The 21,252-nt window shown below is 39.3% G+C and overlaps 1 protein-coding gene across 8 annotated transcripts in view; it reads right to left on the reverse strand.

Annotated features, from left to right (window-relative positions):
• Window positions 1–20,574, reverse strand: part of pwwp2b (PWWP domain containing 2B) — a 72,230-nt gene extending 51,656 nt beyond the window's left edge. For 7 of the 8 annotated variants that reach the window (XR_012096121.1, XR_012096118.1, XR_012096120.1 and 4 more), the window contains exons 1-3: window positions 20,468–20,574; window positions 19,227–19,695; window positions 15,289–16,914 (exon numbers count right to left, since the gene is read on the reverse strand). Coding sequence is in view for 4 of the 8 variants with exons in the window: in XM_073027531.1 (XP_072883632.1) it covers window positions 15,303–16,914; window positions 19,227–19,384 (1,770 nt within the window). In the remaining 4 variants the exon portion in view is untranslated. Of the gene's footprint in view, window positions 1–8,661; window positions 9,381–15,288; window positions 16,915–19,226; window positions 19,696–20,467 lie in introns of those variants that run through there. The other variant, XM_073027530.1, reaches the window with a different exon arrangement.
• Window positions 20,575–21,252: the final 678 nt, after the last annotated feature.

The raw sequence follows: 21,252 nt of genomic DNA on the forward strand, positions 1-21,252 counted from the left end.
CTAGTTAATAGATCACTGTAAGCGGTTCTGCGATTAGGCTAGGATTAAAGAGGTGTGTTGCTTGGCAATGTGGCTCATTGGGCCTTATGGGCCTGTTCCATGCTGCATCTCAAAATAAATAAATTTTGGAAGAATTGGTACAGAGGAAAAGGAGACCGACTCATTCCATTAATGAAAGGATAAGAATGACAGAGGCAAGAGGTAAACTTAGAAGGTCAAGATGTTATTAGTCTGGGAGGAGATAAAAAATAGAACAGGAAATAAAGAAATGGGGGCTTGCAGCAAAGGCACAACAATAATCCTGGGCCACTAATCTTCATGTAAATAGAGCAAATCAAATTGGCAAAGGTACACTGCAGGATGAACTGCTAGACTACACCCAGAACAAACAGGTTTTAAAAATCATTTAGCAAATAAGCCCTTTCAGATCTAGTCATGTGAAATGAGGGAGGGACCTAAAGCAATCACTGGAGATTTGCAAATTAATGCCTCCAAAGGCTGGCATACTCCTTGCATTCAGTGCTGAAGATATTCTGGAAAGATTCCAATGGATTGGAAAACTACAAATGAACAGCCTGTTATATTAAAAAAACAGCTCAATTTAAGGAAATAGGAAGACCAAAGTGGAAAATTATAGTATAGTAGTCTGACATGTCACTGGAAAAATTCTAGATTCCTTTATTGAGGAAGTAAACAATTAAAAAGTCATAATATAATCAAGCAGAATCACGATTCTTCTATGAAAGGGAAATCATGCTTGACAAATTCATTAGATTTCTTTGAAAATATAAACAGCAGATGAAAGAGAAGCCAGTAGATATAGTTTGTTTGGATTTCCAGAGAGATCCAAAAGCCCACATAAAGGTTACTGCACAAAAAAAAGGCTCAACATGCTGCAGATAATATACAAGCATGTATGCAGTATTGGCCAATTAAGAGAATAAAATTATTATTTTCATCTTAGCATGTTGTGCCTCAGAAATATAATCCATATTTATAATGTGTGAAAAGAACTGGATTACTAAACAGGTAGCCAGTTGTTGACAATAGAGGCAGGTAAGAAAACAAGTTAGGATGAGAATATGAAATCAAAATAAAAGGGATTAATTGCAAGTTAAAGGTGGGAGAAAATCTCCGAGATAAAATGGAATAGGGAACATCTATTTAGAGAGTAACAATAGAATGTTGCTGTACAGAGAAACTAGAATGTCCTAACACAAAAAAGATTAAGTCAACAGACCTTGTAGGCACAACTTATAGTTAAGGAAGGCAAATGGAGTATTGCCAAGCTACCACTGTACTTAGTACTGCCAGAACCACACCTAGACAATCATATCTAGCTTCTCTCTCCTTATTTAATGGAAGATATACGTACTTGCTTTGGAGGCAGACCAGATCAATTCTGGAATTTGCTTATAGGAAAAAGGTGAACTTGTAATATTCATTGGTCTTTAAAAGAATGGGGGGGGGGGAAGAAAAGGGCCACACAAAATTCAGAAGGGGGACAAAATGGCTTCAAAATGTTGTATCCCCTGGCTGAGAATCTAAATCTGGGGGAATTTTAGACTTAACATTATCCGATATCAGATCATGCTTGCTTTTACTTTTGAATAGGCAAAGGGTGGTAAACTCTAATTTCTTAAATATCTAAAAGATTTCAATGAACAATTCAGGCAAATACTGGACAATATGTCATTTGACTTAACTAAATGCTCAGAAATATGTTGTAAGAAACAAGTAAAGGCAACTCAACTCTTAAGTAGTTCTTTTGCCCCACATTTTCATTGAAACAGACCTTTTTCTCCAAGTTGTAGTTTTCTTTAAAGCACAACAGTTTAGATGTGTATAAAAGAAAAATAGTCAATGACAAATTGTGAATTTCATCAAATTCTGAAGTCTACAGTTAAAATGCAGCATGCCTGAAAACCAGGACTTGAAGAATTTGAATCAGACAGAATAAAACTAAATAAACCTAAATTTAAATAAATTTAAAACTTTGATCATAATGAAAACTTCCATCTATTATTTTAATAACTTATCCTTAATGCTGGTGAGCTTGTTAATTTCATGTAATTGCTCTTTGACCATCCCACGATTTGTACACCTTGTTCTGTAAACAAGAGGACAGTTGGGAACACAAATGTGCAAATAATGAAATTTAAAACCAAATTTTAAATAATGCACTCATAATAATGGACATATGTCAGCTATTGAAGCAAATTATTGTTGTACAAACTGAATACAAATGACACAGTGGTACAGCAAAAACTCAATGAGGAAAGTATATGGCTCCATATCTCACCACACCTAACCCACAATGAAACTATACACCAACCCTGAAGATGAAAGCCTGCTTCACCAAAGGGGTCCTTAGCTCCCAAAACAAATGTACTATCCCCTGTTGTGGTTCCGTTACCACCACCTTCCTTCTTAATGGAAGAAGCAGCACAGTTGCTCTTAGTGCAGAAATATTCAGGCCTAATGCCTACACTTCAGCAGCAAACAAAAACTGGGAAAATTCCAAAAGTCATCATAAATCAGGATACTGTGAAATATTTCATTAGCAAGTTCCCCCTTTTATTATTGGATCTTAATTTTTACTCAAAAGTTACATTTAGCTGGCTATATATATGATTGCAAGAAAAAGAGACCTCTTTGCAATTACCAGGTCTTTGTATTATTTACTCATAAAATCTGCCCTGATGCCAAACACAATCTGCCTAAATTAGTAACGACAAACAACTGTACTTCTTCTCAATACCAAGTACTCCATTTAAACAATCACAGTCTAGTTTCATAAAAGTATGTGAACCTCTGGGGTAATGCCTCTTACAAAAGCTATTTGGAGTCAGGTGTTCTAATCAGTGAAATCAGATTGGAGGTGTGGGCTGCAGAGGTGCCCTGCCTGTTAAAAATATACACAAAGTCAGGTTACTGACAGTGCCTGCTTTTCTCAAGAAAAATTTGTTTATATACACTATGCCTTGACCAAAATAACTTTCAAAGGATATTAGAAAAAAAATTGTAGAGGTGCATGAAGCTGGAAAAGGCTACAAAAGCATTTCTAAAGACCTGAGAGGTCATCAGTCCACAGTGAGAAAATGTCGACAAATGCAAGGAATTCAGTACTATTGTACTGAAGTGGGTGCCTTGCAAAGGTCACAAGAGCACAACATTCAATGCTGAAGGAGGTGAAAAAGAACCCAAGGGTAACAGCAAAGGACCTGCAGAAACCTCTAGAACTCGCTAAAGTTTCTGTTCTTGTGTCCACTATAAGAAAAACACTGAACAAGAAAGCTGTTCGTTGAAGGACACCACAAAGGAAACCTCTTCTTCAAAAACAATTGCTGTATGTCTCAAGTTTGCAAAAGATCACCTGGACGTTCCACAACTAACTTCTGGGACAATGTTCTGTGGACAGAAGAGACAAAAGTTTAACTTCTTGGCAGAAATGCACACAACTATATTTGGAGGAAAAAGGACATGACACACCAACACCTCTTCCTTACTGTGAAGCAGGGTGAAAGGTTATAGCTTGGAGCTGCTTTCATGCCTCAGGACCAGGATAGGTTGTAATCATAGAGGGAACACTGAACTCAAAATTGTATCAAGACAGTTTTACAGGAAAATGTCAGTGATGAGGTCCATCACCTGAAGCCATTTTCCAATCTGCTGGAACCATTCTAGAATCTAGTGATTCTTAAAAGATCATTGGAACTGCCTCCACAATTTCTTCAACCACCTCTTCCAGAATCCTTGGGTACACACCATCTGGTCCAGCCCTTCACCTACCTATCTACCTTCAGCCCCTTCAAGAACAGTGTTCTTTTCCAATCAATTCTGGCCAACTCCTCTCATCCCTCTGTAACTCCCTTTACTCCACTGTAATACCGATACATCTGACTCTTAGCTTCTCCTTCCCAAATTTCAGGGTGAATTTTATCATGTTACGTGGGCTCAACCACAAGTTCCCTTAAAAAGCCATCTGGTAGGCAGTCTATAAATTTCCCCTCTTGGGAACCAGTACTAACCTGATTTTCCCCAATCTGCATGCATATGAAATTCCCCATGACTATTGTAACACTGCCCTTGTGGCATGCATTCCTATCTTCCATAGTAATTTGTAGACCACATCCTTACTATTATTTGTGAGTCTGTATACAACTCCCATCAGGGTCTTCTTACTCTCTCAGTTCCTTAGCTCTATCCACAATGATTCAACACCCTTCAACCTTATGTCACCTCTTTCTGATGATTTGATTTCCACTTTTTAAAAAAAAACCCAACAGAGCAACACCACCCCCTCTACCTTCCTGTCTGTCCTTTCAATACAATGTATATCCTTGGATTTTAAACTTCCAACTATAATCTTCTTTCAGCCAAGATTTAGAGATGCCTACGTCATACATCCCAATCTGTAACTGTGCTACAAGTTCATCTACCTTATTCTATATACTGTGTGCATTCAAATATAACCCCTTTAGTCCTGTAGTCACCCTTTTCCATTTTTGTCCACTTTTAACATTGAAACTCATCCTGTTAACTGCAATTTTGGCCTATCATCAGCCTCTTCTTGCTAGGAGTCTCACAACACAGCCTCTCTTTTGGAAACCAAATACCTCATCGCCAGCACTATCATTCCAGTTCCCACCCTCCTTCCAAACTAATTAAAACCCCCCCCCCCCCCCAAACAACCCTACAGCTCTAGCCAACCTGCCTGCAAGAATATTGGGCTCCCCTCAGATTTGGGTTTAACCCATTCTTTTTGTACAGGTGTACCTTTCCCAGAAGAAATCTCAATGAGCCATACATCTAAATCACTGCCCCGTACATCAGTTCCTCAGCCACACATTCACTGCCATATTATCCTATTCTTACCTTCACTGGCACATGGCAGAGGCAACAATTCAGAGACTAGTACTGTTGAGGTCCTGTTTTTCAGCTTTCTATCTCCTCACATTAGGTACCATGTCATTAGTGCAAATACTGTATGTACCAAGACTTCTGGCTGCTCACTATCACCCTTGAGAATGTCATGGACCCGATCTGAGACGTCACTGACCTTGACACCGGGGAGGCAACTTACCATCCAGGTGTTTCTATCTCACCCACAGAATTTCATCTGTTTCTCTAACTATGGAATCTTCTATCAACACTGCAGTCCTTTTGCTTTTCTTCTCTTCTGAGCCACAGTATCAGAGACTTAGGCTATGTCCACACTAGACCGGATAATTTTGAAAACGTCGGTTTCACATGAAAACGATAGGCGTCCACACTGTGCATTTAAAAAAATATCTCTATCCACACTGAAATAGAAATTTCGGCGAATCTCCTCCTCCTGTGCATGCGCAGGACACATCTACTGAAAACAAACGACATGGTTGGTGTCGAATCTCGCCGTAAAAGTGCACATTTGTGTAGTTACAGACTGGAAAAACTTAAAACAATGGACAGCTGCTGGCTTTCGCGCAGGAGAACTTAAAAGTAAAGTAAACAAATACTGGAGTGTATGGAGGCAACCGACAGGGAGTTCATGGACAGATTGACCCGGCTGACGACGAACATTGAAAAACTGACTAACTCTGTTGCATTAATAAAGCACCTTGTTAAATGTATAAAACATGTCTGCATCAGTGTTATCTTGTATTTCCATACAATGTTACATTAGGCTGTTACACATCTATTGTCAGAGAAGTACTTGCATAAATAGGTAAACTACCTTCATATGAGCAAGGACAGAAAACAGGGTAAAGTGAGTATACCTATTTATTCAGTTAAGTTATGGGTCAAAGTATTTGGTGAGTACATTTCTAACTCTTCTGGCATCTGTTTCGTTGCCGTCTGTTCTGAAATTGTTTGGTTGCATTCAAGAAAACAATGAAATAGCACGCTGCCATCTGACAACGTTTTCAGAAGTCTCCAGTCACCCCATTCACACTGATCCGGCCAATCTGGCTTTTTCAAAAATATACACTTTGGAGAGCGTTTCAGTAAAGCTCTGGTTTCGGGGGACGAAAACGCCGTTTAAGTGTGGATGAAGGGTAAAAATGAAGAGAAAAAGCTTCGGTTACAGATTTATCCGGTGTAGTGTGGACGTAGCCTTAGTTATTGCATCTCTCCACGGTAGGTCACCCCCACCAAATAGTATCGAAAGTAGTCTACTTATTATAACAAGGTGCATTAGCAGACCATTAAAACAATAAAGGACAAAACAATAAACTAAGAAAATTTGGTCTGACAACTCAAGTCTCTGATAAAGAGACTGGTATTAGCATGGAGCGCAAATGGGTTTTGAGGAGAGAATTCCAGACTTTTAGACCTGAAGGCACAGCCAGCATGATCCAGGAATTAAAACAAAGATACATCAGAAACCAAAATTGAAGAATACATGTTAGATTACAGAAATAAGGCAGCATTTGGAAAAAAGCTTGAGATTTTAAGAGCATGGTTCTGCTGAATTAGTAGGTGCCATGGACAAAAAGAGTACTATCATGAAAGGACAGAAGTCTGCAAGCCCAACTACAAATGACTAAATATTTATAAGTTAATGATTGCTTACTCTACTTAAATTCTTATGTTCTCAGTCTTTTTCTATAGTATATGTATTGAACTGAAAAATGAATGCTACACACACCTAAGATCCTGGACCCAATCCTCTAACTCCTACTGACTATTGGGAAGTCTATAATATAGTCCCATTAATGTGGTCATTCTTCATTACTCCGTAATCGCATCAACGGATAAGCCTTCCACTATGCCCTCTCTGAGCACTGCAATAATATTTTCCTTGTTGGGCAATACCACAGCTCTCCCTTTAACAATCCCCTATCAATTCTGAAACATCAGAAACCAGGAACATTGAGCTGCCAGTCCTGCTCCTCCTGTAACCAAATTTCACTAATGGCTACAACATTTCCACAAACTATGCTCTAAGTTCATCTGCCTTTCCTACAAAACTCCTGTCACTGAAATAAATGCATCTAAGAACATTGCCCCACCACACACAACCAGTCAATTTGTCTTTGCCTGAAGGCTTAATATCACCTTCCTCAGCCACTCCACTTGCTACCCTGCCGACACAGGTTCACACCCCCCTGCAACTCTAGTTTAACTGCCGCCCTCCCAAAACAAAACAGGAACATTAGCAAACCTTCCCACAAAGATTGGTCCCCCTCCAGTTCAGGCCATCTCATTTGTACAACCACCACTTGCCCTGGAAGTACACAATGATTCAAAATCATCCCCCCTCCCCCCACACCATCTTCCTATTTCTTGCCTCACCAACATTTGACACAGATAATAATCCTAAAATCACCACCCTGGCGGTTCCATCTTTTAACTAAACCCTTAACTCACTTCTTCACCCATTCCTGCCTATGTCATTGGTACTGATGTGGCCCAACAGTATACAAATCTGTAAACTTGTTATTGAGGGAACCCATCACAAAATACTGCTTTGGGCCATTCTTGGAGTACTGTGTACAGTTCTGATCAATATATTTTGAGGACTGCAAAGGAGTTGATTCACAAGGATGTTGTCCAGAATGGGCCAATTCAGAAAAGAATCAAGACTGCTAGCAAGGTAAGTGGGGGGGGGGGGGGGGGGAAGAGGGAGGAGGTATTACAGATAGAAACGAGAGAATCTGCAGATGTTGGAAATCCAAGCAATACACACAAGATGCTGGAGGAACTCAACAGACCAGGCAGCTCTATGGAAAAAAGTACAGTTCACATTTCAGCCCGGGTCCTGCCGAAGGGTCTCGGCCAAAACGTCAACTGCACCCCCCCCCCCCCCCCCCCCCCCATAGATGGCTGGCTTGCTACGTTCCTCCAGCATTTTGTGTGCGTTGCTGGGGCTACAGTAGAGCTGTCTTCTATAGGAAAAAGTTTTGTATGAAGTTGTCTTAATAGGTTTGGACTAAGAGGAACTCATAAGAAGAATTTCAAATCATTTGGTAGATATCAGGAATACACTACACAAAACGATAGTGGAGTCAGAGATTCAAGCATATAGATGATCATTTGAATTGCCAAGTTAGAGAAGACTACAGACCAACTAGTGGAAAATGGGATTATAGATGGGTGCTTGGGGGTGGGATAAACTTTGTGGGTCAAAGGGCTTACACATGTGGCAGAGCAATATGATTTGGAATTGGTCTCCCACTAACATTTGTGCTTGCCACAGCAATAGTTCCTACAAACAGTCCTCTGCTCAAATCAAGAGCACAATTGGGAGACCAAGCCTCAGGTAACTATCAAACTTTGCATTAAGGAACATAGCAGAGATCTGATGTCATTCAATTCCAAGAAACCAAATTTCAAACGAAACTTCACAGAATACTCAAGGACCGCACTATAAACATACTGAGTTTTTAAAAAATTGAACTGCCCCTTAGAATGCATTAGGAATATAATAATTATATATAATTTTAATAAATTTTTTTATATAAAAAATTCTTTTATGATGTATGACCTATCTTTAAATTTTTGATTAGAGTGGTATACCTTTGTGTTATGCTATAACATTTTTATCAATTTTATTACAATATATGAATGTACACAAGTTATGTTGAGATGTATCTATGAGTTGCACTCTGTAAATCCTGTTTTTTTTCTTCTGAATAAAAATATTGTAAAAAGAAAGGAATATAATTAGGTTTGAATTTTATTCAATAACTAAGCTCCAACCAACAAAACAACAAGTCCTACATGGAAAATTAGATTTAAAAAAATACAATTAAAACTCAAAAGTTCAACATAAATTTATCAAAGTACATACATGTCACCATATACTACCCTGGAATTCATTTTCTTGTCAGCATTTACAGTAGAACACAATAGAATCAATGAAAAACTACACACAAGACTGACAACCAATGTGTTAAAAGTAAACTGTGCAAACAAAAATAGTAATAAATAAATAATATTGTAAACACGAGTTGTAGAGTCTTTGAAAGCAACTCCATAGGTGATGAAATCAGTTCAGTATTGGGGTGAGTGAAGTTATCCACACTGGATCAGAAGCCTGATGGTTGAAGGGTAATAAACTGTTCCTGAACCTGGTGGTGCGGGATCCAAGGCTTCTGTACCTCCTTCCCAATGGCAGCAGTGAGAAGAGAATGGCCTAGATGATGGGGGTCCTTTGACAGATACTGGTTTCTTGTTGCAGCACTCCTTTTGGATGCATTCAATGGTGGGGAGGGCTTTTCCTGTGATGGACTGGGCTGATCCACTACTTTTTGTTGAGTTTTTCCATTCTTGGGCATTGGTGCTTCTGTACCAGGCCATGATATAACCAGTCAAGATGCTCTCCATTGTGCACCAGGCATGCAGAATTTTTTTTTTTTTTTTACAGTATGCTGCACATAGCCTTCAAAGTTCTATTATAGATTGTGAAAACATAAGCATGGTTAGCAATGTGTTGATCATTAGACAATGATGAAAGAAAATTTGGCAAGAAAATAAAACTTTTGCAAATTCAGAGGAAAAAAAATCCTGAGCCGGTGAAGAAATCTTTAAGACTAAACCTGTGCTGGTCAACATTTGCACACATTACCCAATTTTAATTTAGTTGTACTTTAAGACTAATATAAACTTCAAATCATTGAAAATATCAGCCCGTGATAAACACTAATAAATCTCCAATATGAACAACTTAAGAATGCAAGACCCAAACATATGCCATAAAGTTTACAATACTCAAGGGAGAGCATCATTCAATCTGCACTTTGCCTTACCAAATTAAATGCAAAAGTTCATTCCGCTACCTTCAATCACTGTACACAAATATCATAAATCAGATTCCTGCAAAGGTCACAGAAATTAAGGGGCTAGTACTTGCCTCTAATACATGTTAACTTCTTCCCTCTGCTAATTTTATAGTGTAAGACACATCACCAGATGTTTTCCTTGTTAAAATACTCCACCCACTTAAAGCCTTTTGAGCACCTTTTAGAAATGATCTCCAAATCTTTCCTTTTCTTGCAGCTGCAATTTTCATTCCCATTCATCACGTTAGGAGATCCATTTAAAGCCTTTATCCTGCTCATAAATTTGTTCACAGTATCAGAACTGCAGCCCAATTGAAGTTTAATACATATTTATTCTTAGCTCAATCCACACCCTAAATTTTATAATACTGTAAGCCTCAAAGTACTTTATGGAATTGCTTTTATAAATAGAACAAAAAACAAATTAACTAAAGGTCCAGTAAATATGTCTGTTCCTTTTCAAAAGGAAGATGCACACCAAATATAGCCAGATAATTACAGTACAGAAAATTGTACAGAAGAATTTACAAAAGCACAAAGATAAAGCTATTTAGAAACTTGAATCAGACAGGCCAACTTCTGTGAAATCTTGCCTGTCAGTTATCCATCACAAGCTGCAAGCAAGGATGAAATAAAAATGGCTGAATTAATGCAATGCAGTCAAATGGTACATCTACGATTTATAGGTTCAGAATTAAACATAACACGATTCATAGTTTCAAAATAAAATTGCTTTAGCAAATGTAGAGAAGATTGCTTTCAAAACCAGTATGGAGTAGAGCTCTTTTCATTATTAACTGACACCAACAATAAAATCATATCCATCTCTGTCATTCCCCTCACCCCCACAAAGTCCTTATAGGAAAAAAACTTCTTCTGTACAAAGAAGTGCCAAGAAAGTTGACGTTGTTAAACTTGAATAGATGAATTATTTTCTACTGCAGAAGTATCTCTTGAAGTTGAGGCACTGACCAGATGCTTTCAATGCAATATAATCAAAACCTATTTAAAGGGATTATTCTAATTATAACCAGACCATTTTAAGACTATTCAAGGCTACATCCGTTACAAATCACTGAACGGACACTGCAAAGTACAACACAGAAGGCATTCAGAATTATTTTCAGCTGAAGTGATTTAAAGGCCAAATATTTAATTGCCATATTTAGGTTGAGATTTGAGACCACTAAGTGCTGTGCCATTTCAAATTCATGGCATTTAACCCCATCACAAACTCCAAAGCAGAAATCCTTGCTACAACAGAAATTTAAGTGCAATAATTGCATGGGTATTTGTCAAAATATTAACAAAAAGCTTGAAACAAAGTTAGCAAGTTTAATTACTAATGAGAAAACAAGACTTCATTCACAATGATGCTTAATGCCGATTACTTCATTAGGCACTAAAATTATTGTGATAAAATGCAACACAAGAACATGGAGTAATAATAGTTTAATTACAGCAATCTTTAGGACAAAAGTACTGCACATCATGGAAGACAATTAAAAGTTCAAGTGACAACCCAAAATTATATTAACAAGTCAGAAAATCATATCACAATTTCAAACCAGGCTCAAGCACTTGCAGCTAGCTCCAGTAATATATTCTGAAAAAAAGTTCAAATCAAGTTTGCTTTCACTTCAAAGGCTATGCAAAGTATGATGGCCCATATCAAAGTGACTCGTGACCACCGCAATCATCACTCTTCCAGCCAGTGCCAGGAACATGCAATTTTAAATAACCTTGTCCTGATGAATGCACAGTGGTTGACAGCAACAACAAATTAAGGCTGCATGAAGTATCATATCAATAAATATTATAAAAGCAACTAAACTTGGAAAAAGTAACTGGTTTAGGTAACAATAGATCAATAAATTAAAAGCAAGGAGGAATAGGTCATTTTCGCAAATCATTCTACAGAAAAATTAAAAGTCATCTCTAATCTCAAGGGCAAAAAAAAAGTACACACAGAAACACCAAAATTGCTAACTAGTGAAACACTTCTGAACATTGATATGAATATACTTAAATACAAAATTAAAGTGAGCAACTAAAAGGAAATGAACATATAATAGTGATCTGCAGTGATCACAGCAAAAGCTTTTTTACCTTGATGGGTGCCAGATGACAACTGAAAATGTAATTGGCTCTCTAAAAGGCTCCTTATACTAGACAGAAAACTGGCACAAGCAACACACACAAAATGCTGGTGGAAAGCAGCAGGCCAGGCAGCATCTATAGGAAGAAGCACTGTCGACGTTCTGGGCCGAGACCCTTCTTCCTATAGATGCTGCCTGGCCTGCTGCGTTCCACCAGCATTTTGTGTGTGTCGTTTGAATTTCCAGCATCTGCAGATTTCCTACTGTTTGAAAAAATTGGCTCAATAGGGCAAGGATGTTAAATGACTTCTTTACATCACTTCACTTTTGTGGCAATTACTCAACCACCTGCTATGGTCTCCACTATCAATGATTAACTTTTGATAATTACATTTTTAATTTTGGATAGAATTGAAAACAACCTTAAAAGTCCAGAAAATCACCAGCCAGACTGGAAAAGTGGGATATGTCTCGCAAATCCTTGGCAACATCTCTGACAACTCATAGGATTCAGAACAAGGGAAACAAGTCATATTCAGGAAGTTAACACGAGGAAATCTGCAGATGCTGGAAATTCAAACAACACACACAAGATGCTGGTGGAACACAGCAGGCCAGGCAGCATCTATAGGGAGAAGTGCTGTCGAAGTTTCGGGCCGAGACCCTTCGTCAGGACTAACCGAAAGGTAAGGTAGTAAGAGATTTGAAAGTAGAGGGGGGAGGGGGAAATGTGAAATGATAGGAGAAGACCGGAGGGGGTGGGATGAAGCTAAGAGCTGGAAAGGTGATTGGCGAAAGTGATACAGAGCTGGAGAAGGGAAAGGATCATGGGATGGAAGGACTCAGGTGAAAGAAAGGAGGGTTCAGAAAGTTGATGGGTCCCAACAGTTGGACATTTGGTATTAGCCAAATTTGAATGGATCAAAGGATTATCTGATCAACTGTTCATAAAAAAAAATCAACAGCCAGATGCACAAAAACTCTCGGAAGCTGAATGAACTTAACCATTATCCACCTCATGAGTAATCATACAATAGTTCAGTACAAACAGTACTGACAAATAATCCAAAATTCCTCATGCAACAATTATATGTAGAAACATTTTAACATCACTAAATGCTCAGCCAGGGAAGAAAACATACAAAGCAATTGTACATCTTCTGGCACACATTTCAGCTTGCTCCACAAATTGCATATTGCAACCAACTAGGAGCAACTCCCCCACCCCAATCTATATATTGTCACAAGATCTGTAACCTCTATAATCTACATTCATTTTTCAGACCTTGATAATGACATTTTTTGATTTTATCATCAGCAGGAAGTCACATTTACTGACTATATTTGAAGTAAAAGATGAAAAATCATGAGAGTGTGCCTGCAATTCTCTGATATAGCCAACGGCCAAAACCAGAGTGATCTATATCACTTGTATTTTCTATTTCTAACCAAACAGAAAATATAAGAATATCCATGAATAATCATGAAAACCATCCTCCATTCTCACACTCTGCACCCCCCCCCCACCACCATCTAAAATTCCCAGCCTCAGGAAGACATAATAGAAGTGACACCCAGTTATTCTCCCTTTTCCATCAGAAGATACAAAATCTTGAGAAAAGACCACTAGGCTAAAGGGCAGCTTCTGCCCTGCTGTTGTAAGACTCTTGAACACACTTCTTGTACAATAAAGATGAAACATTTAAATATGAAGGACGAATCCTTGATTCCTCAACATAACTTGCCATGGCCCTTGTACCTTATCTACCTGCACTGCACCTTCCTCTGTAATTATAGCACTGTTTCTTCAGCCAGAGGGTGGTGTATCTCTGAAATCCGTTGCCACAGGCAGCCAGAGGGATACAGGGAGAAGGCAGGAGATTGAGGCGGAGGGATCAGCCATGATGAACTGGCTGAGCAGACTCTATGGGCCAATGGCCTAATTCTGCTTCTACATCTTAAGGTCTTACATTCTGCAATCCTCTCCCCTCCCCCCCACCACCACCCTCAAGTGCTACAATGAACTTTTGTATGGAACCATCTGTATCTCAGAGCATGTGACAATGGTAAAGCAATTACCAACAACACTGAGACAAGTTTTCCAGCCAAATGCCTCCCACCACTCGGGAGTTCTCGTGCAACAGACCTGTGTCTGGCCCACTGAAGCTGCTCACCTACACTGAGAGCAGGAGACTTTCCACCCCCCGACACAGCAACGCAGCCAGGTCTGCTCCTTGATGACTGAACTGATAAGCAGCTTCACCAATCCAGTCACTCATCAGAAAAAAGTAAATACCAGCAATTACAGTACGCAGGTGAAATGCTTCAACCCAATGGGTAACAAGACAAAGCCTTCTGCAATCAGTAAGAATTTAAGTGGATTATGAATTGGCTGCATTCTAATCCAGTGTAATCAAAGGCTGTGGAACTCTCTAGAACAATTTCCAGCATATTCTAGGATCAATGCTCATTTAAAAATAATGGTTCTAACTTCATTTCTTCAGAGGTAGAAGAGTTCCATTTTGCCCACCAAGTCTATACTAATTCTCCTAGTAATCCCATTCATCCTTTTATTTTCCCCTTTAATCTATCCTCCCTTACATAACTATCTTGATTTTTGTACACCAAGAGGTAATCCACTGTAGCCAAATACCTACCAACTAGAAATGTCTTTGGGATTTGGGAAGAAATTGAAGCAACCCAGGTAAGCTCATACAGTTACAGGCAGAACAATGCTCTACAAAGTTATTCAGACCGAAGGTCAGAAATGAAACCAGAACACGGGAGTTGCGAGACAGCAGTGCACCACCTGCTGCACTACTGTTCCAGATTGTGGCCTAGGTATTGAGACTATAGAAAAATTGAGAGGAGAGTTGCTGAATGATTTCCATCTTGAGCAAACTTATTCACAAATGAATACAAAAATAAGCCAGAACCATTCAGATGTGCAAGCACTTAGAACATTGGAATGAGGAATGCTGTATCACAAAGACTGGATAAGACCAGGCCTGGTAAGGACACCTAATGTACAAGTACCCATTGGCTGGCATATAATATACAAAAACCTACCTGTGTTCCAATGACTTAACTGGATAGGTAAAATAAGTGGGAAAAATATTATGTCTAGAACTAACTTCATTTATCTGAGGAAAGTCTTCATAGATTTCAGTCTGTAACTGATATTTAATCTGATTTTGGACCCACCATCCCAGGAAATTACAGTGTTGCTGGCAAGAAAATAGTATCTAACCATAGAAACTTCAAACCATGATTCTATGAACCGCCAAGGTCTCAAAGACTGAAAAAGTCTTTTGGTCACACTTTATGATGTAACTAATTACCTACTGCTCATATCCAAAAATATACCATTGTATTATACATGTAATAAAATTCAAGAAGCCAACTTTACCATCACTCACCTGCTTTGGCTCAGTTAAGTTTCATATTGCGAAAGGAGAGATCGGATTTCAGGTGTCAGGTGATCAGCTGCTTTTGCAGCTTCTGTAATCGCCCTGCGGTACACTCCTTTCTTCTTCCTGTTAAACCTCAACTTAAAATACTCCAAAAATGGCGAGACTTTTGACACAGAAAGCAGCGATGTTGTAGGTGATCCAAACCAAGACACCCTGGCTTCCTGCCACACCGGAGTCCCATTTTCCTTCTTGTTAACACTAATGCCAAGAATGCGTGCAGGCCACCAAGGGAAGCCATGAATCTTCCCCCATACAATATCGCCAACAGATATAGTCCTGCCTTCGGTTGTTACACATTTTGTGACAGTTTTGGTATGAAGTCTCACAGTTAAGGGTGGCACAGTCTTTTCTTCTTTGGAAGAAGATGACACAGATGCATCATCTCCAGGTGCAAAATCACATATTTCTGGTGAAGTTATTTCTGAACTAGAAGACTTCGATTCATCTAGACTATCATTACTACAGACTGATAAACTTGATGAATCTGCTCTTTTTTTCCTATAACTTAAATATACAGTCAGATCATCTTGATCCTTGCTTCGACGACTCCTTTTATACCTCCATTGGTCCTCCTCTCCAGAACTCCCTGATGTCTCCACCGAACTCTTTCCTGTGGATTCTTCAGAATGAAGTGTACCACTATCTGATCTCCGTGCAGGTTGCACTTCACTATTTATATTATCTACAAGCTCAGCCTTATAAATTGCAACATTGTCCCCGTTACTGAGCCGATGAGGTTTTAATCGAATTCTAGGTGGTGGGATGTCTGCCATGGAATGCAAAGGCCTAGTTAGTTTTAGCTTTGGAATGGTTCCAGATGGACTAGAAAACGACTTTTCTTGAAGAACCTCCATCTCATCACAATGTGTGTTCTTGTCCTGGTCCACACTTTCATTTTGAACTAACCGTTTAGGACAAAATGGCTCAACTGAGCCATGTACCCGTGATGGAATTTTCACCACCTTTCCTTTCCCTTGAGGAGTGCTGTATGATATTTTAATTACTGGGCTTCGATGCACCATCTCACTAGAAAATTTATCCTCTTTCTTTTCCTTTTTTATTTTCCTATTTTCACAACACATTACCTCAGGTTTCCTCTTTTCATTTTCTTCCATGCTAGTCTTTTTGTCATTCTTATTGCTGTGTCTATCTTTGTCATCATCATCCTCTTCCTCACGATTTAGTGTGTTTTTGCACTTTTCACACAGTACCTGCCTAGGTCGCAATCTAATGGTGCTCATTATAAGCTTACCAGGATCACGATTCCTTGACAGGCGCCTTTTGGTGCGTTTGATTGTCCGAGGTGGAGGCTGGGGAACCCACTGATTGTAAGTTTGTCTCAATACCAGAGGTTGTGGCAGAGGTACACCTTCACAATAAGGTGGAAAGCAAGGCACAGTTTTTGGTAATGGCTGAAGAGGTGAATCTTGTTCTCTGTTTGACATCTTGGGATGCTGCAAGTTGCAGAGCTGAGACTCAGTCTGACAGACTGGCTGTTCTTTCCCATCAAGGAGTTCACTGGTGCACGATTCAACAGGAAACTGGTTTGGTAGTAAACCATACAAACCAGACCTGGTGGAAAAGTATTCAAGAAACAAAGAGTTAATGGCATACTGACAGAATAAAAAGCAAAATCTAGACCATGTAACTCATTTCTTGCATGGCTACAAGAAAGTGTTCACATTAAATGGTTGAAATTTTAACTAGTATCTAATTATAAAGGCTTGTGCGGATTATAAATAGAATGCCAGATTCTGTGGAACCTTGCCACTGAAAATAGCTTTTATTTGCAGTCTTGATTCCCTAAATTCATATTAATGGTTTCAGTTTTTATTTGCAGTTGCAGAGGGGGTTAAAACAAAGCAGAATTACAAAATACACAGTGCTGAAATTTTAATTAAAAGATAGGATGGCATATTGAACTACTTTACATACTACTTATCATATTATTAAATATTTCCAACTTTTAATTAAACATGGCCAAACAATATATGCGGAGAATAGATTACAAATGAGGTTTTTTTTAAATAAAAAGAATGCAATGACTCCTTAAATTTACCTACATTTCCTGCAAACAATGAGGAAGCTGAAAGTGACCAAGCTACAGATCACACTTATGAGTATATTATTACAAAGTCCTGTTTATGATAGTTAGCAATTTAAGAATTTTATTTTATTGGCATATACAATTTGACATTGCAATGAAAAACACTTCTCTTGTACAGGTAACTGCCTAGAAGTGAATTAGGTGTCATTTGTAGCCGTAACAATCCTGTCAATTTAACAATTATGGTTATTTTGGGGCAAGAGGATGGGTTTTATTTGATTTCAGAATTAGTATTTTATCAGAGGAGGGGGGTGAGCAGCAACTGAGCACTTATTGGCAGTGCACTATCTTCAAAATGATCTCCATGAACAAATCAAGGAACTGAAACTTGTTTATTTTAATGTCTAACAATTTCCTTGTCGCCACACTAGTCAACATCACTCTTGCACAAATTGATAGAGAACCTAGGGCTTGCATGCATTTTAATAGCATGGACTCACTAGGGAAAAGGGTTTCAACTGCAGTGCACCTGCTCCACAGTAATGGAAGCTCTGGATCTGATTCCATGGAGCTTATCCTGTTTTAAAAGAGAGCGCCTCGGAAAGGGCAACACAAGGCCAAACACAAATCCAACCCTAACCCTACCATTCTCAACAGTGTGAAGTAAAATGCAATGGAGATAATTAGTATCCTATCTCACAACCCTGAGAACTTCAAAAATGGTAGAGCAAGTACATATTGTGCCTCATGAAAGTCCTCTTCCAGTTCACCAAGAGCCAATTTAAACTAATTTGATATTGAAGACCCATCTGTACTCTGCAAAGGCACCAAAGTCCTTTAAATTAAGTAAACTTTTACACTTAATTTTTATGAACTATACTGAAAGGATCAGCCATAACAAAATCCTTACTCAGTTGAACCAGCACTTCTTTTGTTTGCAGCTTCTGAAGGAATGCATTGACTACAAAAAGATACACCAAAAAACTCACTCAAATAAGACTTTAAAGAGCAACAGAATGTCAACAGTTCTAGGGAGCATCTAATCAGATGTAGCTATCCCCATCCAGTTGGAATACAAAACATTCAGCCAATATGAGCAAAATTCCAATCATGATTTTCTTACAAAAGAAAATATATGCAGGGAATTTTTATCTCATGACTTTCAATGTGATTTTAGGTTAGGGCAATGTTGACAACCCAAAAAATAAAAAACAAAATAAAATTTAAATTTGAACTATTACATAGTTAATCAGCAATCTCATTAATCAAATGAAAACACCATTTATGCATAGAATTTTATTAGAGAACTGGGTCAAGATTCTGTAATTTGGTGTATATCAACTGCTTAAAGGAATCTGCTACTTTGAACTGAAGGCATGACATGATTTAAGAGAGAAGCAAGTTCAGTGCCCCAAACTATCAATCAGGTGCCAAAATAGCATCATTTTGGGAAAAAGATGATATTGCATAAAAGTGCCTTTCTTTAGCATTTTGTTTTCAGATTGTTCTTGATTGGATGACATCTAAAATATAGGATTCAATCAGACTGCCAACGTGATGTCCATATAGAATGGTAGAATAGTTGTTTCTATTATGAACTAGGTCACACTAGATAGCACTCAAAGAATTAATTCCTCAAATTTTGCAAAGCAGAATCATCGCAGATTGTGTTTGATCTAACGCCAATTACCCATCTCCCTTGTGCTGAAAGGCCTAGTGTTTGCTGTAGAGCGTGGGTGGCTTCAAACTCGAGTTGTTTTACATCTAAATAAAATGTGTGCATTGACGGGAGAGGGAGGGGTGGTTGTTGGGGGAGTGGGGAGGGCAGAGGACTTACTTCTTGGCCATGTCTATCAGGATCCCGGTGAAGCTGCTGCCTCCGAAGTTGGTGGACACCACTAAGGTGCCGCTAACGACGTGTTCCACAGTGACGGAGAGCTGGGCGCCGGCTCGTAACCCCGCTGCGGCTCCGGGCTCCGGGCTGAGCGCCGCCATGTTGCTGGCGGGGCAATGCTGGGGTGCGGGGGGTGATTGGGGGAGGGGCGGGGGTGGGGGGGCAGGGTGACGCAGCGGGGAGCGAGCGTCGCTCCGTGCCCGCGCCTCGCCCTCCACCTGTCAATCAAAAGGCTCGCTCAGTCGCACGGCCCGGAGCGGAGCGCGGGTGCCTGACGCATGCGTCCCATCGCCTGGTCCCGGAGCTCGAGACAAACAGCTGCGTGCACTCACGCACACGATCGCCAGTGCAGCGTGAACCACAGGCTGGAGAAGATTCGCTTGGGAGGGGGACAAAAAAGCACCGTTCTTCCCTGCAAGTGAAACCAGGAAAAACACGTTACAAACAATTCACCGTTCACTGCATATGACAATCATTCGCAAGAAAATCGCGCTTCCCTCACACAGACAATTGTGATGAGATTAAACATAGCTGATCCACTTCCTTGGGTTCTCATTCCAATTTGCAGCATTAAATATAATCTCATCCATGCAGAACTGTTTAGAGAGAATTAGGGAGGCGCTTAATTAGGATTCAACCGTCTTCTTTGTTTTCAATATATGGAAATTTAAGCGCACTGGCCTTAACAGCTGTCTGTATTTGACTATGTTGCTCTCTTTCAATCCTGGATTACGATTAATATTCCATGATCTTTAAAAACTAATCTCTCCAGACTCAACAAAAGTGGTTTATGCTTTGGCTGCAGGCCTACTTTAACCTTAAAGTATTAACAATTGCGCTGTCAACTACCAACGTGATTTTAAAGTATCTACGTCGTAGATCCTTTCATCCTTACATTTAAAACACTGAGTACAGTCTTAACATATGTATCTTTCAATTCATTTTATATGATTAGGCTTAAAATAAAACATTTAATTTAGGACAATAGGCTAATGCATCACCCCTGTTGGCCCACGAAGCACCAAGTCATATCAATTAACAAAAAAAACTTTAAACTGTTCGTTCTAAGATTCTGATATATTTATCTTCAACAAATCAGGGGAATAAAATAGATTTTACTTTGAAAGCACGCATAGAACACAGTTTAAAGCATCGTCCTATTTAAAAAGAGCAATAAATAATACCTGAGAATGCACGGACTGAATACTACACGTAGACGGTTTCCTGGAGGTACACCATTTGAAGTCTTTAAAGCTTCCAGAATCAAACGCCCCACAGTGGCCTAATGAACACGATGATTAATAAAGCAATGTAAAGGATGGATTGCGGAAGCGCTAGACAGCGTCCTCTCGCGGCTCGATTACACGTCCTTCAATACTGTCAATCACAAGTTTGTTGCTTACATTGCAAGCGAGTTCACTTACCATTGCTATCATGCTGACCTCGCAGTTTGTTACCAACAAAAATATTCTTAAACTTACAAAGAGATTAAAAGCAAAATTCCCACCATTGAACTTGCTTGCCCAGCTGAGTTCCACCAGCGCCAGAGAGGAAAAAAAGCAATGCCAGAATGAAACTCCCGCCCTTCCACCTTCAGACTTTTCCTTCCCAGCCTGAACGTCGAAGGAACTGGCCTTTGGTCACACCAAACAGCCAACCCAAAGTGGTCTCTCTATCCACCCTTGCCATCTCTATCACTTTCATCATTGTATAACTTCACATCCCTTCCTCACTCCTTCAGCATTCCAAAATGACCCCTCATTAACAACATTGTTCAAGGATTCATTCACCCCCCCCCCCATTTCTACAGCATTTAACTGCAATGAAACACCTTCCTTTTCTAACCCTTTGTTGCTCACAAAGTTAACCCTCCATTTTAGGGAGAGCAAAGATAGAAGTGATCATTGTGACATAGAGTCATAGAATAATATAAGGTGGAACCAGGCCCTTCAGTCAACTGGTCTGTGGA

This window comes from Hemitrygon akajei, chromosome 23 (assembly GCF_048418815.1).
Source record: "Hemitrygon akajei chromosome 23, sHemAka1.3, whole genome shotgun sequence".
Classification (NCBI taxonomy): Eukaryota; Metazoa; Chordata; class Chondrichthyes; order Myliobatiformes; family Dasyatidae; genus Hemitrygon; species Hemitrygon akajei.